The 27,634-nt window shown below is 43.2% G+C and overlaps 1 protein-coding gene across 1 annotated transcript in view; it reads right to left on the bottom strand.

The window, feature by feature from the left end:
* The window catches only part of LOC139051573 (uncharacterized), a 243,335-nt gene that overhangs the window by 81,782 nt on the left and 133,919 nt on the right, over nt 1-27,634 (bottom strand). The window contains exons 2-3 of the mRNA XM_070528542.1: nt 4,515-4,563; nt 290-310 (exon numbers count right to left, since the gene is read on the bottom strand). Coding sequence (XP_070384643.1) covers nt 290-310; nt 4,515-4,563 — 70 coding nt within the window. The remainder of the gene's footprint in view (nt 1-289; nt 311-4,514; nt 4,564-27,634) is intronic.

Consider the following 27,634-nt stretch of genomic DNA (forward strand, 5'->3'; position numbering starts at 1 on the left):
TTATTTTTTCAGGCTAAAAAAATAAATCAAAATGATAAAGTTCAGTTGAAAAGGTAAGCATACGCTCTGATAATTCCGTACATTTTTCTTTCGTATTAGTCACATAAGCATGATATGCTCCGTATGGATTCTGCGTGCCTTTAGCACGAATAAAGAAAACAAAGTAACATGCTAAATTAATTTTGAAAAGCATACGGCCAGTAAGAGCCAAATGTTTTTAACTTTGGGGTTTTTAGGAATTAGGCCTTAGAAATTTCGTCAGTTGCACGTAGACCACGTAGACCCTTACCTGCTGCTGTATTAGGTCTATCTGAAAAAAAAAAATACGGTACTCAGATTACCACTACACTTCAACTTTGTGAATGCTAAAAATGTAATAACAGGAACTAAAAGGTCAAACAATAGGAATGTTAGTGGAGAGGCAATTCGATTGACGATGGCTTGCCGAATTGAAGGCGGGAAAAGTGCGCTACGCCATTAGCGGTTTCAAACCATGACAGCGAGATTTTGCCGTGACGAATTATTAGTCATATCGTGTGGGCCAATTCTAGACTGCTGACACTGTTCGCTGTTACATTCACCGCTCTCACACACAAAATCTCTTTGGTTTTAGGGTAAGGACATGTTTACAAATTCTCAATGCGCGTTGCATTTTCAGGAATATCCTATGTTTCTGCAATCAGTCGGGAGGCAAGAAGTAGAACAAAACAAACACACAGACGCGCGCACAGACACACGCACGCACACACAAGCGTAGAAAAAAAGCGCGCGTACAAGTGGTCTAGCAGATAATTAGAGTGCTCGCTTTTTGCCACGGGATCGTCGTCGGAGTTCTACAACTCACGCAAAGTACCCGAAAAACTGCTTTTCCTATGAAAACACAAAGGAGAAAGAAAATGGGCGCGTACGTTGGGTACTTGTGGAACTACAGAGAGCTCCAGAAATAACCCACGTTAACCGTTTAGCATACAAAAAAAAAACGACTCTGCGCGCGTGCGAAATCTTAAGTAGGCGTGGTTGCTTTTATACGTCACATAATATATTTAGTCGCAATACTCACGCTCCAGACAGATTGCATAACAGGTAGGCATAGCGGGCATACATAGCAAAATTTATTTTTGCGTAAATATATAACACCTACGGACATATTCAACACGTATTTGTACGTGTGATACGCAACGCTCTATGCGAGTAACATGCATGGTCGAAAAATGTTCAGTTGAGCAGTACATATGCTTGATTCCAACGTAGAACCAGACAGCGTACAATAAATAAATAAAGGAAAAGAGAAAAAAGCCAACCACGTGGTGTGTACAGTGCTCACGGAATGAAACGCGTCAATTTAGGGCTAAGTAATGCGCATACTTTAGCTTCCTCCGGCTGTAGTTCGTGTCACGTCGACGTAATTTCGGTGCGTACACTTACATCGGAGTCCTCATCACCTTTGGTGACCAAATTCCTTGCGACATGACATGGTGCTCTCGCGTACTTTGCACGTATGCAGGGTTTTACTAATAGCTCCGTGTCGCCTTTCATTCCGTGAGCACTGTACATATATGTATATATATATATATATATATATATATATATATATATATATATATATATATATATATATATATATATATATATATATAAACGAGAAGAAAGGGGGTTAACCGAGGGACCCGATATTTTATTAGTCATATAATGAGAAGCCAACAAATACTGACAGCAAGTACAACAAAGGGGAAATTGCATGTGCTTTAATAAATGAAATAAAGTAATGATAAATTAATGGAAATTAAAGTCGATGAAAAAACAACTTGCCGCAGGTGGGAACCGAACCCACAACCTTCGCATGTCGCGTGCGATGCTCTACCAATTGAGCTACCGCGGCGGCGTTTCCCCATCCACTTTCTTGGGTATTTATGTGTACTAGTAGAACCCTGGGAGTGTTAGCCAGCGCCCCCACTCACAGACCTTGGCGGCGGACGTGGAACGTCTTTTTTGCCGCAGGCGTCACGAGAACGTGATCTTTTCGGGTGAAGGCAACTGGTCAATAAACCCACATATGCTACCTGAAGGCATCAATGTTGCCGGATTCAAGACCCTCGTTAAGTAATAAACGAGAAGAAAGGGGGTTAACCGAGGGACCCGATATTTTATTAGTCATATAATGAGAAGCCAACAAATACTGACACCAAGTACAACAAAGGGGAAATTGCATGTGCTTTAATAAATGAAATAAAGTAATGATAAATTAATGGAAATTAAAGTGGATGAAAAAACAACTTGCCGCAGGTGGGAACCGAACCCACAACCTTCACATGTCGCGTGCGATGCTCTACCAATTGAGCTACCGCGGCGGCGTTTCCCCATCCACTTTCTTGGGTATTTATGTGTACTAGTAGAACCCTGGGAGTGTTAGCCAGCGCCCCCACTCACAGACCTTGGCGGCGGACGTGGAACGTCTTTTTTGCCGCAGGCGTCACGAGAACGTGATCTTTTCGGGTGAAGGCAACTGGTCAATAAACCCACATATGCTACCTGAAGGCATCAATGTTGCCGGATTCGAGACCCTCGTTAAGTAATAAACGAGAAGAAAGGGGGTTAACCGAGGGACCCGATATTTTATTAGTCATATAATGAGAAGCCAACAAATACTGACACCAAGTACAACAAAGGGGAAATTGCATGTGCTTTAATAAATGAAATAAAGTAATGATAAATTAATGGAAATTAAAGTGGATGAAAAAACAACTTGCCGCAGGTGGGAACCGAACCCACAACCTTCGCATGTCGCGTGCGATGCTCTACCAATTGAGCTACCGCGGCGGCGTTTCCCCATCCACTTTCTTGGGTATTTATGTGTACTAGTAGAACCCTGGGAGTGTTAGCCAGCGCTCCCACTCACAGACCTTGGCGGCGGACGTGGAACGTCTTTTTTGCCGCAGGCGTCACCACTTTTTTCATCCACTTTAATTTCCATTAATTTATCATTACTTTATTTCATTTATTAAAGCACATGCAATTTCCCCTTTGTTGTACTTGGTGTCAGTATTTGTTGGCTTCTCATTATATGACTAATAAAATATCGGGTCCCTCGGTTAACCCCCTTTCTTCTCGTTTATTACTTAACGAGGGTCTGGAGTCCGGCAACATTGATGCCTTCAGGTAGCATATGTGGGTTTATTGACCAGTTGCCTTCACCCGAAATGATCACGTTCTCGTGACGCCTGCGGCAAAAAAAGACGTTCCACGTCCGCCGCCAAGGTCTGTGAGTGGGGGCGCTGGCTAACACTCCCAGGGTTCTACTAGTACACATAAATACCCAAGAAAGTGGATGGGGAAACGCCGCCGCGGTAGCTCAATTGGTAGAGCATCGCACGCGACATGCGAAGGTTGTGGGTTCGGTTCCCACCTGCGGCAAGTTGTTTTTTCATCCACTTTAATTTCCATTAATTTATCATTACTTTATTTCATTTATTAAAGCACATGCAATTTCCCCTTTGTTGTACTTGGTGTCAGTATTTGTTGGCTTCTCATTATATGACTATATATATATATATATATATATATATATATATATATATATATATATATATATATATATGTGTGTGTACAACTCACGTGGTAATATCCTTCGCGGCGAGACAGTCAGCATGTCGAGATGCGTGAATGTACTGGCTATCAATTTATACTTCATGCCTCTACTTTTGTACTTAACTCAGACAGAGAGTCAGTGCTTGTTATATCGCTATATAACTGGTTCCATTTCCGTATTGCAGATACCAAAACGAAAATAAATGCCTAAATGCATCTACAAATCACGTAATCACCATTTTCCTATTTTTGTAATTTTGTACATGCTGCCTTTCCCGACGCAATAGTCTGTATCATTAAGCATTCTTTTTTTATGGTTCCTCGTAACCCAAGTTTTTGTTATTTTGACTTGCAGTGCCGACTTTGTATACACTCACTCCTGCCTGGTCTGCCAAGAGGCAGTTGGCAGTATGTAATAAATAAATAAATAAATAAATAAATAAATAAAATAGCCTAAAAAATTTGCTCTTCCGTTTATGAAATAGGCGCGTACGTTTGTACTCGAGAGTGATAAAGCGCGCGCACTTTGCGCCCTCTATTTCACGGCCTTTCGGAAAAAACTGACTTGTCCCCTCACAATCAGCCTGACAAATACCGAAGTGCTGTACAACGGAGCCCTAATAAAATTCTGCGATAGCGTTAAGACTCGCTGTTTTCTGTTAAACAGAATGCGGTTAATCCATTTTCGACCACGTAGCTCTTCATTCTTAAATTTTCATTTAGAAATTTACTCTCTATATGTTGAAACTTGCTGAGGGGACAGAATTACTTGGGATTTAGCAGGCTTATTCGAATCTAACTATGGGTAAATTGGTAACCGAGAACAGGTAAGTAATGACACGAGCCCGAATGCAAGAACTACCACAATTTTGTTGCAGTATATTGATTGTTGGAAAAGAGCAATACGTAAGGAAACAAAGTTAACTTACTTGACAGGCAGAGTACCAGGAGAGTGATGAGCGCAAGCTTCACAGATTTCTGAAAGTAAGGAAAGTGGCGAGTTAGACTTGGTCTCGCAAAAATTAGGAAAATTGGTTCAAGTACACCAAAGACATGATGACTTCATAAAAAGTGGAATGGGCAGAGAAAGACCGCCTGATTGAGGCATTTGCAAATTGTTTATGGTATTTGATCAATCATAGCTTATTTTTTTATAAATAAACAGTAGGTATGAACAGCTCCAAAGTGGAAGAGAAAAAGCAACAAAAAAAACTAATGTACACGCTTAAAAAAACGTAATCCCATTAGAAATTGTACACCTGGCTCGTGAGTTACCAGCAAAAGCTCGCCCCGATTTGCGGCGGTCAGCAAGACGAAAAAATTACAGTTTTGCTCGTAACGCTAAACAGTAACGCTGGCCCATTATAGTGGCCCAATATACTGCGTAGTAAGCCCTACACCGTTTCTTGCTGCGTTTGTTGGAGTGACCATTCGCAGGTGCGAGCGAGCGATATCCTGTCGAGAATTTAAAGTGTGAGTCATATTTGTTTGTGGAAGTTGTTGTTGGTGTTGTTCTCCTAAGTGGCCGTGGCGCATACCCACAGTGGGGGATTGGCCAAGAATCGTGTGGTTCAATTAGCTGCATAAAAATAATAATAATAACAAGGGAGTTAACAATTTGAGCGTTAGAGTTTAAATGTAAACGTTTTGTGTTTGGAGAAAAAAAGAAATAATCAGATGAAAACTGGGCATGAAATAATAATAATAATAATAATAATAATAATAATAATAATAATAATAATAATAATAATAATTATTATTATTATTATTATTATTATTATTATTATTATTATTATTATTATTATTATTATTATTATTATTATTATTATTATTTATGCACCACAAGAAAAAATGCATAGTAAGCGGGCCTGTGGAAGCCTAAATGGCTTGTGTGACTAGACCTGGCAGTGCCGGCAACAGCGATGAGGTCAGTGTATGTACATACATGCGTAACCTTAGTGCCGACAAAACATAGTGCAAACAAAATGAAAATGAAATACATGTAATACAATGTAGCGTTAACATATTTTCACGCTTATATAGATGAAAAACAGAAAATTTGATACATGGTAGTCCAACATAGTGAATATTTTTTTATGCTTACATAGAACAAAAAAACAAAAATTAATAACAAGTTATGGCAACGTAATGAACATTTTTGTAAGCTCATAAAGATATACAGGTTAATACAACCAAATTACTTCAAATAAACACATACCCATACATAAAAGAAAACTGAAATTGAAGATGACATCTTCTTTAAAACCGTTTTTGACTGAACCGAGAAAAATTCGTCAGGTAGATCATTAAAGATTTTGGGCACATAGACGCATCGCCGTGCCTCGCCATACCGAGTTGACGAACGAGGAACATTGAAACGAATGTTGTCCCTCAAAAGTCGAGGAGCTACATATCTTTCTCTGAATTGGTCGTTCCAAAAATGATGAAGGACAACAGTTTGCTTAAATAATGACTGAACCAAAGGAAAACCTAACGCGGAAGATGAATTGTCACCTGACATCTGGCCGCAGCCATAGGCAACACTTTTCAATATATTTTTTAGTAAACTGTCAATTCTCGTCTGCCATCTCAATGCGCAGAAAGCGAAAACGGTGATTCCGTATCGCAAGATGCTGTGTGCGAGTGCATGCACTATGGTTTTCTTTACTGATAATGGCGTGAAACCTTTTATATTAAGAAGCAATCAAGCGACACTCCTAAGCTGAATAATAATAATAATAATAATAATAATAATAATAATAATAATAGATTAGAAATAAAAGAAAGCTATGGTTGGGAGGGAGAACGATCACTCTAACGTGGAAATTGATTGGTTTCAATGAGGTAATTTTGGATTGCCAAGCAAAGATTACTGTGGCTGAACCCAGTAATGGAGGCTCCAAAAGATAAGATCACAGGCACTGGTAAGGTTAGACCAATAGAGCAAAGCGGGATTTCGAGTAGTCGTTTTCTTATAATACAAAAAGGTCTGCAAGACAACAATAAATGGTCTATTGTCTCCGCTTCGCCACAGAATGAACATAATGGGGAGGGGACCAGACCAGACCTGTGGAGGTAGAAGTTCTATGCAGGTATACGGCAGCGCAGCCTTGTGATGGACACTTCAATTTACCACGTTCGGCAAAAATCTCTGTTCCAAGGGTGTAGGAGATGTCCGTAATCCGCAGAGTTATTAATTGCGGAGCCTGATACTGTCTGAATAATGACACTCCTGTGAAATCTAGCAGCAGTAGCATAAACAGTCAAAGGGCAGCTAGGGAGAATCGGGCCACTCACTGATGCCTTGGCTAGAGAGGCTGCAATTTCATTTATGATTAGTCCTTTATGGCCAGGCACCGAAATCAAACGCATGCTTCTCAAGTAACCAGGTACCAATGTATGAAACGTCCTCATCACGCGAGAATCACTAGAAGCAGTAAGGGATGAGCACAATGATAACGAATAAGTGACTATCACGGCTGACGTAACTGATGGTCCTAATTTGCGTAATGCCGGCAGCACGGCCATGAATTCGGCTAAAAAGATTGGTATGAAATCTGGCAGCCGAAGAGAAAATGTCAAATCGACAATCAGCGAAAGTATTCCTACACCTGACTTTTCTTCGCATTGTGAAACATCTGTAGCAATTACAACGTTTGTTTGATGGTTTTTCAGATGATCTTGTAATATACCATCTAGAATACGGTGTGGAAGTAATTTTGCATTATTAGGAAAAATGTCATCGAATTGAGTATCCGTTACAACAGCTCTGTCTGGAAACGGAAGTACATCGCATATGCGCACGCCCAAAGAGTCAAGTAACTTTTGCACGAATATGATTTGCGGAGTATGTAGTCGCGGCCAGATGACACCGAAAAACAATGCAGGTTGTGAAATAAATATTGCTTGGCGATGACGTAGCGGTGATTCTTAATTCCTTACGAACGTCTGCGCCGTCAAAAGCCGGAATCTGCACGAAAGTGAAGGAACATGGGATTCTAGATAAAGAATAGAATTTGCAACAAATTTAGGAACACCTAAACATAGACGTAATGGTTCTCTTTCTAAGAGGATTAGAGGACGCGACATGTAGGCTGGAGCTCCAGAGAAGAGCATGCAACCAAATTCTAATACAGGGCGAACGTATATACGATATATCATTAGGCGTGTATCTCTTCTCAATCCTATTCGACGACTGCTCAGCCTACGCAATATGCCAATTGCACGGGTACCTTTTTCAGTCACATGATCTATGTGTGAGCGCCAGTTGAGAGAGGCGTTATAAATAATTCCTAGGTATTTAACAGATTCCACCTGTGGTATGTCTTGCAGGTGGTACGACAATGAAATGTGCACTATGTCACCTATCGGAACAACGAGAGCAGCACATTTACTGGCATTGAGTGCGAAGTGACTAACGTCTAACCACCTCTCCAGAGCATAAAGGTAAGTTTACAGTCGTTGGTACAGCCTGTGGATGTCGTTTGCAGATGCAAAACACGCAATATCGTCTGCATAAACCTAAGTAGTTATTTCTTGATGACAAGGTAGTGTGCTCATCAGAATATTAAAAAGCACCGGGGAAAGGACTGAGCCTTGCGGTACGCCTCTCGTTTGTTTGTGTTTAGAAGAAGAAACGCCGCTTTGGTAGCAATAAAATTCTCTTTCACCTAAGAATGACTGAATCCACGCTACTATAGACCCAGGAACACCACAAGAATTTAATCGATTGATCAATACAGTGTACTCCACAGTGTCGTATGCTTTAGCGATATCGAGCGTCACTAAGGCAGCGTATTGCTTATGTCGTCGAGCGTGTTGTATTCGGCTTTCTATGTCGACATGGGCATGCCAGATGGAGCAGCCGGCCCTGAAACCAATCTGACAGGGACTAAGAATAGAATTATCATTAATAAATTTCATAATACGACGGTGAACAAGCCTCTCAATGAATTCTACTACGTTTGATGTAAGCGCAATGGGCCTAATCTTCTCCAATACATACCTTCCTTCTTGTTTCTTAAGTATCAATATTACTTTGGCGAGCTTCCAGTGCAACGGAATCCAAGCATATTTAATTGAATAATTCACCAGGTCTAAAGAAAAAACGTAAGGCGATTCCTGTAACAATATTTTTAACATTGCATTTGTGACACCATCAGTGCCAGGGGCTGAATTCTGTAAACATAGTGCAAACACATTTAGTTCAGCTAAGGAAATTGTAGTAAAGCCATCCCGAGGATCTAATGTAGAAGGAATAGCCGGAAGCCTGGCCACAACTCGATTTTTTAAGCCTTCAGCAATCTCTTCTAGGGAGGCGCGCAGTTCCTGTGGGGTCAAAACAATTGAGTCTAATCTCAAGGGCGTTGGTAGCACCATCCTAGCCCGAAGGAATGCAAATCAAGCACGCTTATTTTTTGAATTAGATAGATAATCGTAATGTCTAATATCGTATTCCTCTTTGGCTCGATTAACAGTACGGCTAAATACACCAGCGTGAAACTGGTAATTTTTCCAATTTGTCGGGCACTGATTATGCAGAAGCATGTTCCAAGCGGTCTTTCTTTTTCTATAGTCCCGCGTGCACTCATTATTCCACTAACGACAAGCGGTGCCTTTAACCGAAGGGATAGCATATTCAGCTTGCTTCCGGGAATCCTCTAGAATTGAGCAAATAGTTGAAGCGATTCCCTTATCATTGGCATTGGCCAGTTTCGAAGCGGCAGAACGCAAGAAAGTCTTAAATTTCGTATTCTGAAAATGTTATTGGACAAATGATTTCAAATGACACAGGAAGATGATCACTGTCGCGCTTCTCGGTGCGGAAGTGGGAAAACTCGGCCTTTCTTCCTCATCTTACTTCTTCGGTCTTAGCCACGGTACTGTACTCAAAATAATCCTTTACCTTTTTTACTGCTTGATATATTCGACACTCCTCAAAATTACGTTTTGGTTACAGCAATAATAGGCCTCACGCTACCTTGAAGAAAACAAGATGAGATTGACGGCACCGAGAAAAAGTAAGAACCGAAGCTCTAGAAGAAGGCTAATGAAGACCAAGCAGACATGCCTAGTTACTCTCTCCTTGACTATAAGCTCGTCTAAAATTTTCTTTCAGTTAGTCTGACTGTTTGCTCGCATACTATTTTAGATATGAGGGAATTTGATTTTGTTTTTCTTTGAATTTTAGTTTCCCACCTTCGAATAAGAATTCTCTGAAGGAACCACCGGCCACCCAATTCTTAGCCTTTCCCCCATAGTGAGTACACGCCATAAAACAGGAACATCATCACCATCATCATCAATACGCAGAAGCAGAAAACTTAATTTATTACTAATTCCGCATCTGTGAAGGCGACGTGCCAGAATACAAAGAAGGCGCGGAAGCCAGTTATGTATAGTGTAAAGATGTTGAGGGGGCGTCAGTCAGTCATGACAGCATTCTCCACTGCTGTAGAATCGGCAGAGTGGCTGAGAGGTAATCCTGGACTGCCAGACTGTTGGTCATAAATAAATTGGAATCCTCGTGGCACAACGAGAATTTGACTTCTTTTGTAATTTTCTCGCAATAGATTTTGGGATTGCATCGACGACATCACTGGACATCGAAACGACCAGGGCAGTGAACATATAACAGCTACCGTAGTAATAAAGTAGCAACGCCGTGCGCACAAGTTGTTGAGCGTAAGTTCGGTTAGTATTTTTTAAATGAATGATTGAAAACCATTTGTAATCATGAATCTTAGTACATTTCTTTTTTTCATTTAAACCAAAGCAGCTTTCACGACCTACACTCAGGACAGAAACCACAAGAAAAGCAATGTCGCAACGGTGATCAACTCGGACCTAAAAGAAATCACCAGCGCATCAATTCGGAACTGTACGGTAGTTGAGGCCGAAGAGGCAGCCGTGGCTCTAGCGGCAGCGGAGGGCTACCGATCCAACAGGTCCGTAACCATACTCACAGACTCACAAGCAGCATGCTGCAACTACCTAAACGGCAGAATCAGTCACAGCGCGCTCCGAATCCTCCGCTCAAGTGGCAAAACCGTCAACACCCAGGCCAAACACACGATATTTTGGGTGGCGGGACATACCGACATTGCGGGAAATCAGGAGGCCGATAGGATAGCTCGAGGGCACGCAACAAACCGAGCATCCAACAATCCCGACCCCGCTGAGGAAACCGAGCCGGTAGCCCCAAAGCTATTCAGAGATACTAAACTACTACAGAGGCATCAGACGAAAATACCCGCCCCCTCACAAACAACTAAATAGAGAAGACGCCGTAGCATGGCGACAGCTACAAACGGGAACATTCCCGTGCCTAAACATGCTAAGCAAGATCTAGCCCACGCAGTACAAGAGCAAGTGCCCATGGTGTGGAGACAAACCAACCCTATACCATACCACATGGGCTTGCCAGAAAACAGAAGGGCTAGCCATAATAAAAAACCCGAGTGCGGAACAGTGGGAGAGGATGCTATTCAGCAACCTCCTGAAAGTCCAACAAGGACTAGTAAGGCGTGCACGCAGTGCAGCTACAAACCCTCAGCGGAGCCAGAGTCATTCCATGTTTTTCTGGTCACGAAACTCCGCCGTCACGCTATGGGAGAGGTTCATATGCTGCCCAAAGGTGCCGCGACGCGGCGCCACTGTGCCACAGAGGGCATCGTTAGCGTACCAAAACGCGTGCGCAGCGCGAGGCGAGCTGAGTGAATGGGTGCGTTCTGTGCATGTGCTCCGCTATTTTTCGAGTGCCGGGTTGTTTAGTTGAAGTGGCGGGGTGGGACAACGATGCCAAACACGTGTTGCGAGTAACAGCTGAAGAAGTAGAATGGTGGTATCTCTAACAAGCCATTTAAAAAAAAATTGCTGTATTTGTGATGTGGCTACTTCTGTTCGTTTGAGAGTTGTTTTGCCATGTGTTATGAAATGCTTATGCTTTACACTTTCTTGTTTATAGAAACAATTGATTATGTATTCTGTATTTATTGCCATTCGTTTCCTGCCCCCCAATGCATATCTCTCACGTTTGATGTTATTTCTTTATGCTTATTATATCAGTGTCATGCTTTTAACAAACTCCTTGCATTGTGAATGGTGGACCATTCGTGACCGGAGGCCTGTGGGCTGTCTGCATTTCGCTCCGCTTATTTTACATGATAAATAAATGATCGTGCTTGTATGTTGTTTTTGCACCAACACGTTCTATTTCTTTTCTTAATCGAATTATAAAGCTTTTAACACATTGTAAATAGTTGCGCATTAAGAACCCAAATACCTAGTCTCGTCGTTTCTGCGTCGGAACCACGAGCAGCGTGAATAAGTGCTGGGCTTACTGACGCTTCTAAACGACTGCTTGCTAAGGCAATTGCCTAAATACAATACAGCTAGTTTCACTTGTGCAGGTCCTAACACTTCACGTTCGCCTTAATCCGTTGCTAAAAGCCGCACCCAAGACATTTAGTAGCGAAGTTTGTCTTGCAATAATCCTACCTAAATCTCTTTCATAAATGTCATCGCTTCGCAGAGAAATCTTAAGCGCACGGAGCAGCTCAATTTCCTCTTTTTTGTCATTAAGTATTCTACGGTAGCAGCCCTTTCCAATAACAATTTCATTCTTTTGATCTCCTTATATTATACTGCCCACAGTCAGAGTCCTCCTCTGCCACTGTTTAATAGACAGTGAACAGCTGCGCTCGGCGAACAATCTGGCGCTATGCGCAAGGGAGAGTTGGCGCTTACTTACGTGTAAGCAGGGATGCAACAGCCCATATGTTTGCATCTGGTGATAAGTGGGACCACTGGCGCTTTGTTGTGAATGCGTGGCGTTTAACTTGACGCAAATATTAAAAAGCGGAGCCCACCTAAGTGTTGAGGGGAACGGCGATGATGAAGAAATCTGGACCGAGACCTCCCGGCATTGCACAACGGACGCATTCCGACGGGGGCGAAATGCAAAACACCCGTTTATTTAAATTTAGGTGCATTTTAAAGACATTTAGTAGCGATGTTTGTCTTGCATTAATCCTACATAAATCGCATTCAGAAATAGCATCGCTTTGCAGAATTTTAGGTGCATTTGAAGACATTTAGTAGCGAAGTTTGTCTTGCATTAATCCTACCTAAATCTCATTCAGAGATTTATTTAGGTTCATTTAAATTTAGTTGCATTTCAAAGGATCCCAGATGGTCAAAATTAATCCTGAGTCCCCCACTACGGCGTGCCGCATAATTGTGTCGTGGTTCGGGCTCTTAAAATCCCAGACTTTTAAAATTTTTTTAGGTCTCGGACCGCCCCAAGCTCCATGTTATGAGCGGCTTTTTTTTGTCCCGGGCGCTCATATCATGGCAGAAGACACGCTCCGGCAGTAATTTAAGCTTATTCAATGGTAAAAATAGTTACGTGAAACTAAAGCGACGGTTGAGGAAGTCGAGAAAGCTAGAATACCGAGGCTGCCCCCACACAACCACAGCGGTAGCGGCGTTCGCATGCCCTCTAATGCACGGTTGCACCCCTAGCGGCGGGCGCTGGCTCTATATGAAACTGAGGCGGCAGTTTCGTGACCAGAAAAAAAAATGGAAGGACTCTGGCGGAGCCCTGGACTTGGGGAACCGACCCTAGAGAGAAGATGGATGACTGCATCTGAAGCCGCAAAAATCACTGCAAAATAGAGCAAATAAACGTTTTTCATCATCATCATCATCACGACCGCGATGTACCTCAGGCTGCTGCCTTAAAACCATCATCATCATCATCATCATAAATAATAATCATCATCATCATCCTCCTGCTTTATGTCCACTGCAGGATGAAGGTCTCCATTACCCTTGTCTTGCGCCGACAGATTCCAACTAGCGCCCGCGAATTTCCTAATTTCATCGCTCTAGATAGGCTTCTGCCATCTTCGACTGCGTTTCCCTTCACAGGTACCCATTATGTAACCCTAATGATCCAATGGTTATCTATCCGGCGCATTACATGACCTGCCCAGCTCCATATTTTTTTTTCTCTTGATGTCAATTAGAATGTGGTCTATACCCGTTTGCTCTCTGATCCAAACCGCTCGCTTTCTGTCTCTTAACGTTATGCTTAGCAATCATCGTTCCGTCGCTCTTTGCGCGGTCCTTAACTTGTTGCCAAGCTTCTTTGCCAGTCTCCAAGTCTCTGCCCCATATGTAAGCAAACCATAGCCTCACACAGAATAAGTTATAGTTCCTTATGGAATATTACCATCACCACGCCCAGAATTATTGCCAGTTTTTCCGTTACCATCAGCCATGGCACTTCATTTTCTATTTTTATTTCAATCGGCTACGTTCCCTCTTTTTTGCGGTGGCACTGGATGCGCGTATCTGGGGCTATCAGACGCCACGGCCTCTCCAATGCAACAGCGTCAATTCGACTCCCTCGATTACGTGATTTTGCTTCAAAAATTCCTGCAAGTTCTGAAAGTTGCATAATATAAAAATTCGATTTTATCCGATTCCACTAAAAATGATATCGCATCCACACATCATTTTTTATTGGCTTTGAAGATTTGGCTACAGTATCAATGGGTTTGCACCACTCTGGTAATTGCTTTGTATGTGTGTGTTTGTGTGTGTGTGTTGGGTCGGGCCACCTTTGGCGAGAAAAAAGAAAGCTAAACAAACACAAGCTCAGACAAAAGAGAGGGGCGGGGGTGGAAGAGTGTTGTAAGAAAAAATTTAAAAAAGTCAAGAAAATGAAGTGGCAATACGCCCAGTACAATTTCGTATGATTGAGAGGTATTGGAAGGTTTTGTATAAAAAATTTGGTACACTCATCGATCACGTCATTCCGGGTTCTGGGGCGGCAGGAGTACAAACAGCGCACCTCCATGCGGCTAAAGATGGTCATGTCAGTCGATTTGATAACCGACCGCGAATGATGGCTGAGAAGACGAATCAGAGAGAAACAGAGTATGCTCTCCAGCTTTTAGAGAAAAAAACAACAATAATGTTAAAGGATGGAAAGTTGCACATTTCCAAACGCCGGTAAAGCGTTTAAGGAGCTATATGAATGGAGGGCGCTTGCGGGAGACCGTCGTTAGAAAATTGGCAGAGTGGCCACCACATGTGTATCAAATGCCTTAGCGTGGACAGCGGGTTGGCACAAACCCTGCACATGTACATAAACGCGGTTTGTGGATCAGGCCACTGGGAGTGTCCCCGTGGTGCACAGCAGAGGCGGGTTGCCGGCCTATTTTAATAACACGTTCGACTAGTCTAGGCTAGAGGCGTCATCAGAGCTCTTTTACGGTCGTGTTAAGCGATAACGAAGATGCATGATGGAGACAAAATGACTTTCGTAGCTTTATTCTGGCTGTGTTAATACTATGAGATAATTGTGTATTGCCCCATTATAGCCTCATTGGTCTGTTAAACGACAATTGAAGCTTAGCAGTAGTGCTCGGAAACGCCCAGCTGAATGCGCGTAAGAGCTGCTGCTGGTTAAACGTGTGCTGCTTGATTGTTTTTAAGACCTCCGTCTGCCTTCTATTGGAACTTTTTTGCTTAGCTTGTGTTTATTAAAAGCGACAATTAAACAGAAAAAAGGAGAAAAAGGTGAAACAGGAAACAACAATGACGCTGTGTCGTTCTTTTTCCTCTATGCGTTTACTTCAAGTTCTAGCTGTAATTAAGCCCATTTGTGTATGCCATTAGCTACAGACGGGAAGCAGGAAACCTTTGCCTGCAATCGACTCCTTAATATTACCGTAACGGATGAGAGGGATTTATTCACAGTGCGAAGGGGTGAAAAGAAATGACATGGATGATATGTTCCCTAAACGGCTGTTTTCGGCTGCGACCAGCAGGAGGAAACACAATTTAATGCAGCGTCCGTCTCGGCAGCAGCTTGCATGCCCATAAACGAAGGCAACTTTCCAGTTCCTTTTTTCTTAAAATCTATGCAAACAACTGTGCTAAGTATTACACCGAAAGACGCAGCATCGAAAATGTGATCTTTAGTTGCACTGAATACCTTTTTGATTACTTGGTTCAGGGAACATATTTCAATTTGCAATTTGTAGCCGGTGAGTTTGCAAGGTGTATCCACATGGATGAAATTGTCAGGGCTACGCCAGTTTCTAGATATTCATTTTGAAAGTGTCGAACGAAATGCATGGGCACTTACAAATGTGCTCCAATGCATTAAACAGGTTTTTCTTTTAAAAAACAAGAAGTAAGCAGAACAACCGTGCATTTTCGCCGCATGTTTGATGGCGCATATGCCGAATCCGGTGCCACCCTCAAAATTCGTTCGAAGTCGATATGCTTTGCATGCTCACTACATGCGATTCGCAGGATGAAATATGCGCCGTAAAGTTTCTAATTGAAAATCCAATTAGCGTAATTCAGATAATGATTCAATTATCCGTTTTGATTTCCCCTAGAAGTAATGGGCGCCTAAAAAAAATGAGATCGAGGGTGAGAAATGTGCTCTCTGCCGCAGGCAATTTCTTAAAAAATTTGGTGCAGCCAAAGAAAAAAAAGAACTACACTGTAATATCTGCAAAACCTATCCGCCGGGATGCCGACCAGCCCAGTGGAAAGCAGTGCCGCCAAAGCCGGGAAAGTAGGAAAAGAAATCGCTTCACAAGAAGAGTGCCACTACGTCCGCTGTGCGACGGTGCACATATTCGCACTGCCGCCTGGCACAACTTATCGGCGCTTCGTAAATGGTGCCTTTTTTATTTCCAAACTCATCGTGGCCAGGACAGCGCTGAGAATATTCGGCCTGAAGGAAGCCTTGGCGTTATTATGTCGGGTCTCCTCGGCTCGCCGCTTCATGCGCACATACGACGCCGCCTTCGGCGCTCGCAACTGTACGAGTATGCGGTCGCCGAGGCTCCGAACAACGCGGTCATTCTGGCAGTGAGCAGGGACCGTGTGTGCGAGCGTGACTGCCTTCTTTGCAGGTGCAGCAGCAGCGAGGTGGGTTCGACTTCCGTGTGCAGCAACGAGGCGGGAGAATGAATACGGCACGTAGATTCTCGCGGCGGCTGCCGCTGCGCTCCTGTGCGACGGAAATGAGGGCGGGCCCTTGCAGCTGCTCCTCAGAGAAGAACGAGGAAAAAAAAACAAAGACGACCATAAATTTTGACGCACCCTGTTCGGGAAAGTCTTCGACCAGCGCCTCAGGAGTCACTACCGTCGCGGAGTCTCGCTGTCGTGCTCCACTCTGCGGCCACCGCAGCTGGCCCCGCGGCACGAGTGAAGCGCGTTTTCTCGTATGGGTGGCACACTTAAACAGCTATTCGAAAGTGGTACCCCGCTGTATCTTGTCGCATCTGCCTTCTATGAGCGTTTCATTCTGCCTGCGCTACAACAATCTACAAGATGACCTATTGACAAGTTCATAAGTAGTTACCCTCAACGCATATGCAGCATTCGGAATTCGGCTGCCACGAAGTCGATGTGTCAGCCCAACAAGATCCTCGCGCTACCCGTGCTCGGCGTCAGATTCTGGAGGAATGATATGTGTATATTGCTCGTGATTGTGCATATGCTGAGCCTACTCCGAGCCTATTCTTTCGCCAAACGCAATAACAAGCACCAACCCGAAAGCCCGCGTGTGCCCCTGAACGAAGCCGCAAATGATCTGTGTGATTACTGGACGTGGAAGGAAAATTGTGTTGTGAAATTCAACCTTAGCGCTTGCCTGCGTCGTCATCGCCATGGGTGTGCTGTGAATATATATATCGGAGTCATCTCTGAATATTTCTAAAGGCGGAAAAGCCGACACATCAAATGGTTTGAGCAGCTACCATCACTTTTGTAGAAACCTGTACGTTGTAACATAGCATCCTAAAAGAGACGCTTCTCGTTCACTTTGTTGTTCTGTGGCTCGCGCTGGTAGTATACTCTGAACTTCTAACAAGAAGACCACATTAATACGCGCTAACCAAAATGCAGGATAGTAGGCCCACGGCAGGCGTACTTGCCATAAGGTTTCGCACGTCGCTCACACGCCGCTCACGGTTAGCCACTTTTGTGGAAATAAGTAATTATATTACATTATTATTGTTGTTAGGTATTATAGTTTCCTCACTGTAATTCATAGCAATCATTCAGATTTCTTAGGCTTGTCATGCATTTAACGTGCATGAGATCAACATTGTCACGACATGCTTACGGGAGTCATTTCAAACTAGATTGCTCAGCCAGAGAAAGTACTAATGAAAGTCTCAATGTTTATTCCAATTTGGTATTCCTAAATAGATTAAATCGGCAGAATTTTATGCCCGCTTCCATTTCTGCAATTCAATGTTCAGAGCTAAAAAAACGTATTCCTTTTCTTGCTGTCGAAAGGCTGCTTCAGTGTCGATAGCAAGCTATAATTATTCGCTTCGAAAGTGTTAAACAATGGCTATATGTCTAAGCTTATCAATGCGTTTTTGTTCCACGAACTCAAGTTTTCTTTCACCCTCTCATTGACAGCCATGGAATGAAACTGTTTACTTTCATAAGTATCAGGATTCAAACATTCTGTAGTTTGTCCTGAGCATTTTTCTGCATCCTATAGTGTGCTTGTTTATATCAAGTTCTGGTGTTGCAATCGGAGTGATCTACGCAGATTTTTATATTGCAGCAAACGAATTTATTGAACATTGCTTTGAAATCTACAATGTGGCCACGCAGTAACGACCACATTAATAAAATAAAAAAGCTGCAGATTCAGTCCACGTGTCCATATTAATGCGAAGTGAAGTTTTTGTCAAGTGGTCCATTAAATGCTGCTAATATAACTGCGATGTATACAATTTGTTTTATTTTCAACAATCCAACATGTCATTTTTTGCAAGGTTTGCTTATGCACCGCATATGTCACAACCTCAATGTCTTGTAATGTTTGTGCACTACACTGTTCACAAACTATACCGAAACGCTAACGGCACTTAATGTAGATGCACACTGCGAGACATCAACACAGTGACGTTGGTTGAGCATGGAATGGTGCGAGGTGTATGCAGATGAACGAATGACATGTGCTTGTGTACTTATTTATTTACATACCTCGCAGGCTGCAAGGTTGGAGTATTAGGTGAGGGGGAATAAAAAAGTAGTTAAAAAAAGAAGAAGGGCAAAACATTAGAAAATAACAACAAAAAAGCAGCACCAAAACAATGCACCAGCTAGCCCATCATGTTTTACTGGCACAACATTATACAATACTTAACAACCAAATAGAAAAAATGACTGCCCATGCACCCTGTACAGATGGCAAACCAGCGAAGCTCAAATGTGCGGCCACGGTGTTTATCACTAGGTTAATTCCGACGGTTTATTCAAGTCTTTCTATAATATTTGTTATGTCTGTGTTTCTTAATGAGGCTACGCGCACGTTTGGCTTGGGTTTATCACATTGTTTATTTCGAATGCCGCACATCGCACTTCGCATAATCACCATCATGGAAAGGGCAGTGAGTGGTTTATTGTGTTAATCTAGCGGGTCCATGAAAGTCTTTCTGAATTATGTTACGCATTTCTGTTTTGTAATGCGTTAATAAACAGTATTTATGACTCGGTTATGCACAGCAGTTACCAATTGGCATGCTGGGGCTGTTAATTTAATTTATTTTAATTAAATACAGGGACCCATTTAGGAAGCTATCGGGAAGTCGGAGAGAGACTACTGAATGCGCGTTCTGCTGCAAGAGAGAAACGTCACTATCGGTGTAGCCAATAGGCCACCACATCTTTGATGCGAGATGATTCTGACATAGGTTAAGATCTTGTCTTAACCCCGCCCCACTCTGTGTGATTTCCTCGCAATAATGCGTAGATAAATGTACATGTTTTATATGCATAAGCATTTCTATGGCTACACAAGAAATTTCTCCCTCCAACATGTAAGACGAATAATGGCTCACACGGCCCTAAGCAATGGCTCATACCCCCCTACTAGGGTTTTTGTGATCGGACCATGAGTGTTTCGCCTAGCCATATACAACTTCATTCAGTGTAAAAAGAATGAACACCTTTCTGCTAGAGACCAAGACGACCATGAGGCGTAACAACAAATGAAAGTTTGTTGAACATACCGAGTAAATGCTGGTTGACAAGCAATAAACCTAAGCTACGCAAAAAGCAGAAGCAAGAACTGATGCCGGTCCATAGAGATTCTTGCAGGAAACGCATCCATCTCTGAAAGTGTAACAGAGGTCATGCTGACACAAGATTCTCCCAGTGTTCTTGCATCTACAGCTTCCACAATTTCTCTAGGCAGCCGATCTTCACAAAATGCTAGCTTCTTCCTGTGCAATGCATTCTCGACATATGAGCGTGCATTATAGAGGTAGAAGATAGCATTCTGTGCAGATCGGCTGACTAGAGAAATTATGGAAGCTGTAGATCTAAAAATGCTGGGAGAATCCTGTCAGCACGGCCTCCATTAGAAATGGACGCATTTCCTGTCAGGAAAGGCACATTAATTTTTGCTTCTCCTTTTTGTGTGTGTTCGGTTTACTGCTCGTCAGCCAGAATTTATTCGGTGTGTCAAATGAACTTTCGATTTTTAGATCATCTCGGCTTTCTTGTTCGACCTATGTGTTCTCTGGTGCCGTTTGCACCCAGGCTATTCGTTATTTTTTTAGACTGCAATAAGTCACTTTAATGGCCCTTATGATGCTTCTCTGTACCTTTTAAAATATTTTATTTGGCCTTTGTAGCAAGAATGTATAGCGTAAAGCAGTAAGAACAGGGTACGCTAACTTCCAATTAAAGGTTTATTCTGAAGATGCAGTGATTTATAAAGACTTTAGAAAGTAGTACAGCAATAAAACCTGGTAAAAAACTAGTGCTTGATGAAACCAAACATTAAAAAGGGAAAGCGTGAACATACGTAAATGTATAAGGGTCCAGGAAAAAAAAAAGCATTGTGATTACCAAGTGCGCATGTGGCTACCTTCCAAGAAAATTCTTTTTTTTGCAATGGCATAGAACTGCAAGAGCGTGCTTGCATAAGCAAGCTATCAGTCTATCTATTGGAATAAGAAGAGGGTTTCTTGAAAGGTACTGGCATGCAAGATTGGCAATTGTAGTGATTTTTTTCGTGCATTTCGAATTTTTCTGTATTTTCTTTCTGCAGCATTTTTATTTATGTTTTGGTGCATCAAGCACCAATTTTCGTCTATCCTTCAAAGTTGTTTTTCTTTTTTTTCAGGTAATTTGTATAACTCGCCACATTTTTACAACGAACCTTAGTTGAAAGTTATTCCTCATCCAACTCTAGTGTCATCCAATTGCAGTTGCCGTGCCCACTTGCAACATATGTGTGTGTGTGTGTGTGTGTGTGTGTGTGTGTGTGTGTGTGTGTGTGTGTGTGTGTGCGTGTGTGCGCGCGCGCACACTCACACACACACACACACATCACACATCACACATCTCACATCAAAATCCACACAGATGGATTTTGATGCGAGATCAGGCCCTTGAGCGGAGGTATCATTCTTCTCCTGTGCAGCCTCATGAATTCATTAGCTATTGTGCAACACATACACGATGGACAAGAAAGAAGTGAACACACAGAACAGTCCGTTGTCTATCTGTTGCGCTTTAGTTAATAATAACTACACACCAACTCGTCCAGTTTTCTGTTCTTATGTCGGGCTTATAAGCCTGCTTGTGTCCTGGAATATCTGCATTGCTATGTATCCTGTAATTTAACTCTTGACCATGTGCTTGCAAGTCGTGCGTCAATCTCCTGATTTTGCTGACACTCTCATGTGATGTGCAAGCCCAGACAGTTTCTGGTGAATTCATGCAGGTGTGCAGGGTATTGTTCAGGGTGTAATTTGCACTACAAGTGCGGCTTTGATTGATTTCAGTTCAGCTTTTCTAGGTGTATGATGACCTGTAATGGTACTCACTTATATGGGATTTAATTTTACGTAGTGTCATAGTACTGTTACGCTGCTATTGCTACATCAGTCTATTATATGTGCCTGATGTTTGCTTGCATCTTCATAATTAGCGACCTCCTCTGGCTTTGGTTTAGTATATAGTATCGTGGCCTAAATGTTTGCCCCCATATGTATGGGTCTGTTGCCTTTCAAGTTCAGGTGCTCCCGAGGTTGTTTCTGAAGAGAGGGGTAGTCCTTGCATCTCATATGCTAGCTGGCATATTATCTTGGGAATAGGTTCTGAGCTCTTGAGGCAAAGAATTTGTGCTGCAGGATGCAACTCTACTCTGTGTAGGTGCTTGTTCGTTTGCTCTGTCTCATATAGGTCTTCCAGCATGGTAAAGTTGGAACGACCTGTTATTACCCGAGGCCGGTATTCGACGAGTTGTCTTTTTTGTGTGCTGCTGGTAATTCATACTCTACAATACCTTGGACACAAGCACAGCATCTGTCATTTTCCATAGTATCCACTCGTCTACCCGCACGATTTCAAGAATATTCTTTCCACCTGGTGTAGAATTTTCATCCAGGCATGGCATAATTGTTTCACCCACGTGCTGGCTCTGCCATCATGGTCTTAAACTAGCTGAGCATTTGTGGACGTTCAATTGCGGCTATATTTGGCAAGCTATATGGGCACAATGTGTAATCTGGGGTAGTTCTACATTCTGGTCTTGTTTCCAACGTCGATGTAAGCTGACTCATATGAAAGCGGGAGGCCAGACTGGCCAAGAAAGTCTCCAGTGTTGTCGGCAGCTTGCTGCATGATTCTTGATTTCTGTATAAGATAGCTTCCCATAGACTGTAGTACACCATAGGCTGTAGTACATCTTGTAGTATTCCAATGTTGTTGGTGTGGGAAAGGGGGGGGGGGCAAATGTACCTCCAATTCTCACCTAAAATTTCCTGTCCTTCAAAAAGTTACTGTTTAAGTTAAGTGCTCTAACAAATTTGTTTGCCCATCGTTCCTCTTATTAGAGTAACATGATATACTGCTATTAAAAGCCTCTTCATTCTTTCATAAGCGGTATTACACAATGCCCTGCAATAAAGCTTCTGCTGCCTATGGCCCACTAATATCTGCCAGAAGGGACAACTTTTGAGAAAGGTTTTCTTTGTGCTGTGTGTGCGACGTAGGATGAGCATTCATGTCTTGAAATTTGTATATCTGTAGAACAACGTTCCTGACAGACCACTTGCTATACCTGATTATGCTTATTTGTGCAGCGCTGTTGAACAATACATATTGATGCAATGAGTGTTTACACACTCGAATTATCCCGAAAGAAGATTGTTTTACAATTGTGCCCTTTGCGTTCGATTGGTGTTAAATTATGCATAAGCATGCCCCCCCTGTGCAACAGTATTTGGAAGTTTAAAGGTTTAATAAAAGATCATGAACTAAATCTAAGTGCAAAAGCTTTTTTTTAACTTTGACTCCCATCAAAACGCAACTAGCACGACTGGCAATTTAACCCATCGCCTTGTGTTAGCAGCAGAATGCTATAGATACAGTGGCAGGCGAATGAATTGAGCAACTTGTCTGCAGATGTTCTTTTTTTTCTTGCCTGTGTGTTGGTAAAACTTGCAATAAGTGTGTGATTGCAAAAAAAGCAATTTGTGGTCCTTTATTGAATAAACCACCTATCATGTATAGTTGAAAGGCAGACATTTGTTCTCCGCGTGATATGTTCTTGCAAATAGCATGTTATCTCATTACTTATATAGTAATCACAGCGAATATTGTTAAATGGGTTTACATACTACTATAGGTGATCACAAACTTATTAGAAACGTGTAAGGCACGAATGTTTCTCCACTCCACACTTGACCAGGTGTGAACATGCAAGAACTGCTCGTACTTAAAAGATTCAAAGTTTCACAAGAAGGGATGCAACTGGCCGACTTCGCTGCACAGTTTTGATTTCCTTTTTTTTATCATGTCTTTTTCTACTGTTTTATTCGTACAAAAAAAGGCTGTTTGCCTGCTTTTCGAATTGTTGCGCGAGTGTTACATGGCGGTTCAGGTGGGTACGTTGTCACTGTGCCACTGTAGCAAGCGAATAATTTACTTAATTTACTAGCCGTAGACTTAATTACCTTTCAAAGCAAATGTTATTATATGTGTAGTAAGGATACAAAGTCCGCAACCTATTCAATGTTTATTGGTTTATGTGCAAGAAAAAAACATTCTCCTAAGAACAGGTGCAACATAACGTGCATGTAACATTCAAAAACAATTTAACAATGCTGTTTATTCAAGCCACGGATTTAAAGCTATCGTAGAAAATTCGTTACGATAGTCTACAATTTTGCTCTGTCAAATTTAATAAGTGAGCTAAGAAAACCTTTCAAGATGCATCGGGAAATTTACGCTTGAAAACCGACAAGAAAATGCAACTAAATGGTACCGCGTTCAGTACAACGTTGAAACTTCAAGTACTTTGCTGTCTTGTCATTTGCCCTTGCCGAGGTTGAAATTATTTAGGCTGCTCCGTACGCGCAATTTTTGTATGCTATTCAACAAAAGAAAGTTGTGAAGACACCAAAAGGCCATTTCGTCTCGTGGCAACTCGCAAAGGTGTACGAAGCAAACGTCAAAATTAACTTCAGTTGCTGCGCAGCGTATCACCGAACGCGTAGAAATGGGAGAATGGAATCTGTGGTACAAGTTTTTTTATTATTCCTTCGCGTACGTACCGAATTTGGTAGTCCACGTCTTCATGCAATGTACTTGTGCGGGACGCCATTTTCCAAAGCAAAACGGCGAAATAGCTCCGTGACAGCTCTCCGCGCAATTTCGACGGAAAATCGCAGCGATTGCTGCGGCAGTGCGACTGCGCAATCAACCGGTTGGTCGCAGCCGAAAATTGGGGGGTCGGCACTGCGACTGCGAATTTCGTCGCAAACAACTGAAATCGCACTTCCGGTGCGACGAAAATCACATCGTGTGAAACAGGCTATAGAGTAATATAGTAAACGTAAAGAGTAGATACTCATATAGGTGCCTGTGGCCGTCTTTCGCTCTCAGCGTATCTAGCGGAATCGGCGAAACGCACCAGCCTCCAAGATGGCCGTGCAAGCCGCCGAATCTCGGAGGCCCTAATTTCAGTTTACCTTCTTGATTTTTTTTTGTGTGACCCCTACCTTTGTTTAAATCGAGTGATTTCATGCAGGCGCTTGTGCCGCTGTTTATATGTTGTGACGACGAACGCCCAAAGGTGTTTCACTAATGTTAGTTCTTTTAAATTCTTATTTGCTGTTTCAAGCTGTAACTTAGCGCAACAATCATGTCAACTGTTGAGAAAGTAGAACTTTATAGCTCATGATATTGTACGTCTAGTAACTCACGACAAATGATGTATCGTAAATAAATGTGCCGTGTTCCTTAAATATTGTTATGCGTGGAAAGACACAGGCGGCAGTTGGTTCATGGCGGGTGGCATAGAGAACAGAAGGTCCAAAGGTGCGGGAAAAAGCGGCGGTGTATGTCCGAGGAGGCGGTGGCCATCGGTTGCGGCAGAGACGAGCGACGTGGTCGATGCGACAGCAGTGGAAGTAGGTCGGCCTGTCATCAGGGTTGCGCCATTCGGACGGGTTGTGGCGAAATGTGGCAGAAAAGGACTGCCGGGGACGAGGAGGACTGCTAGAGAACTGGGGAACCGCGGGTGGAGAAGATGAACACACGGAGTTTAGACCGATCTTCTCAAATTTCTGTCTCACGACGGCAAGAATAATCGCGTTTGTGGTTGCTGGTGGATCGGGAGGCGTCGCGGAGAAAGCTGGCGAACAGGCAGCCTCGAGCTCGCGGTGAACAATACGGGTTACGTCATCACAGGGTTGGTTTGACGCGGTCGACCCTCACATGTCGACGTAGCAGCAGTGCTGTGTAGCTGCGTGATGATGGCGTCGATAGTCGAGACGTTGCCAAAAACAAGCAAATTGAAAGCATCGTCGGCAATTAATTAATTATGGGGTTTTACGTGCCAAAACCACTTTCTGAGTATGAGGCACGCCGTAGTGGAGGACTCCGGAAATTTTGACCACCCGGGGTTCTTTAACGTGCACCTAAATCTAAGCACACGGGTGTTTTCGCATTTCGCCCCCACCGAAATGCGGCCACCGTGGCCGGGATTCGATCCCGCGACCTCGTGCTCAGCAGCCCAACACCATAGCCACTGAGCAACCACGGCGGGTATCGTCGGCAATGCCTTTTACCACATGCGACACTTTATCTGCTTCAGACGTAGTATCGTCAGCTTTGCGGCATAGAGCTAAGATGTCAAGGATGTATGTAACGTACGGCTCTGTAGATGTCTGAACACGAGACGCAAGAGCCTTTCTCGCGGCAGCGTTGCGCCCAATGGGGTCGTCGAGCAGTCCCCTGAGCTTTTCTCTGAAATTGTCCCAACTGGTTGTCCCGTCGTCATGAGTTTGGTGCCACACGTGCGGGGTGCCGCCGAGATAGAAGATGACATTGGTGAGCATGATCGTTGGGTCCCACCTATTATTAGCACTGGCGTGTTCATAGAGCTTGATCCATTCATTAACGTCCTCTCCCTCCAGGCCAGAGAATACACCAGGGTCGCGATGTTGGGCAAACCGTGATGATTGGAGCAGTCGGACAAGCCGAAGCCGTTGCAGAAGCGGTCTCGTCTCCGGGAGGCATGGTGACAAGCTCGATGTACCGACCACTCCGGAGTTCCGTGGTGAGGACGGGGATCGCTAACCTCCACCAGAATGTTACGTGTGGAAGACAGACCAAATAGGCTATTTACAGGCGATTTACACTGGACCCAGACCGCCAGGCCGACACTCGCTCACGCCAAGGGCACGGACCCACTTCGTCGACATTCTCGCGGCGGCTCATCCCTTGAGCATCACTCGATGATATCATAATACTATAAGTTACCTTGCTCTACAATCAAAAACACGAAAATGTTGCTGTGCCTCGTAATCAGAAAGTGATTTTGGCACGTAAAACCCCATGATTTTTGTGATAACTTTATTTGGAATCTGGCGATTGGGAGGCCCGGGCCTGGGGCCGCCTACATGGCCACTGGGATCTGCTGCTCCCGTGCGGCTTTCTTGGCTCGCTGGACGGCCCAAAGTTAGCCTTGCAGTTCTGGGCTGAGCAGCACGGCAGACCACCGCGCCCGTAGATTTTCTGGGGAAACTGCCATTTTATTTTGATATATTTCACATCCTCACAACATGTGTTGAAGCGTGGCTCTAACAGACTTGCATAGCTTGCACATATCGCTCTCGTATATATCGGGGTAGAAAGTTTTTAGTCGCACGGGACTCGTATAACTTTTTGTTTGTAGTCGCCTTTAAGTAACGGACTCAGCTCTGTTCGGTCTGGTGTGAGGTGGTGGTATTACTCACCTCCGATTTCGATAGAATTTGGTAATATCACTAAATCTTGTCATTCTATCTTTTTCTCTCCAGATTTCCTCCTCCGCGTTCGCCTGACCGATGGAAGTCCCTCTTTGCTCAGCTCGACGAGTAAGACATCGAGCTTCGCGGTGTGCTACCTCGTTGAGGTTGACTGCGGGAATGACTGGAGTCGTATGCGCTGGGAACCAAAGCAATTGCCTGCCGTTCTTCTCTGCATTCGAAAATTTTGCTTCATTTACTCTAATGATGTGCCGTGCCTCAGGAGAGATCCTATTTTCTGCATAATTTCTAATGGCCACTTGAGAATCGCTAATGATGTGCTGAGCATTCGTGGAGACCAATGCTAGAGCAATGGCTACCTCCTCTGCTGTCTCGAAATGTTTGGTATTAACTGATGCGCTTGAAAGGGGTTTTCGGGTGTTATCTACGATTACTGCTACGGTGCTATTTGAGCGTGGGTATTCAGCCGTGCCTACGACGGTTGCTCTGTCGTCTGACCCAAAGCTTCGAATCATTTTCTTTGCTCTACTCTTGCGTCTGCCGTCGTTGTAACTTGGATGCATGTTCTTGGGTATATTTGGTACTAGGACTTTGTCACAAATTTTTCTCGTTATCGTCCTCTTTTCCCCGTATAGATTGTGGTAATTCATTCCTAGTTTACTTAGTATATGCCATCCCGTTTTGGTTTTCATTACTCGTTCAGCTTGAGATGTTTG

Source organism: Dermacentor albipictus, unplaced genomic scaffold (assembly GCF_038994185.2).
Source record: "Dermacentor albipictus isolate Rhodes 1998 colony unplaced genomic scaffold, USDA_Dalb.pri_finalv2 scaffold_12, whole genome shotgun sequence".
Classification (NCBI taxonomy): Eukaryota; Metazoa; Arthropoda; class Arachnida; order Ixodida; family Ixodidae; genus Dermacentor; species Dermacentor albipictus.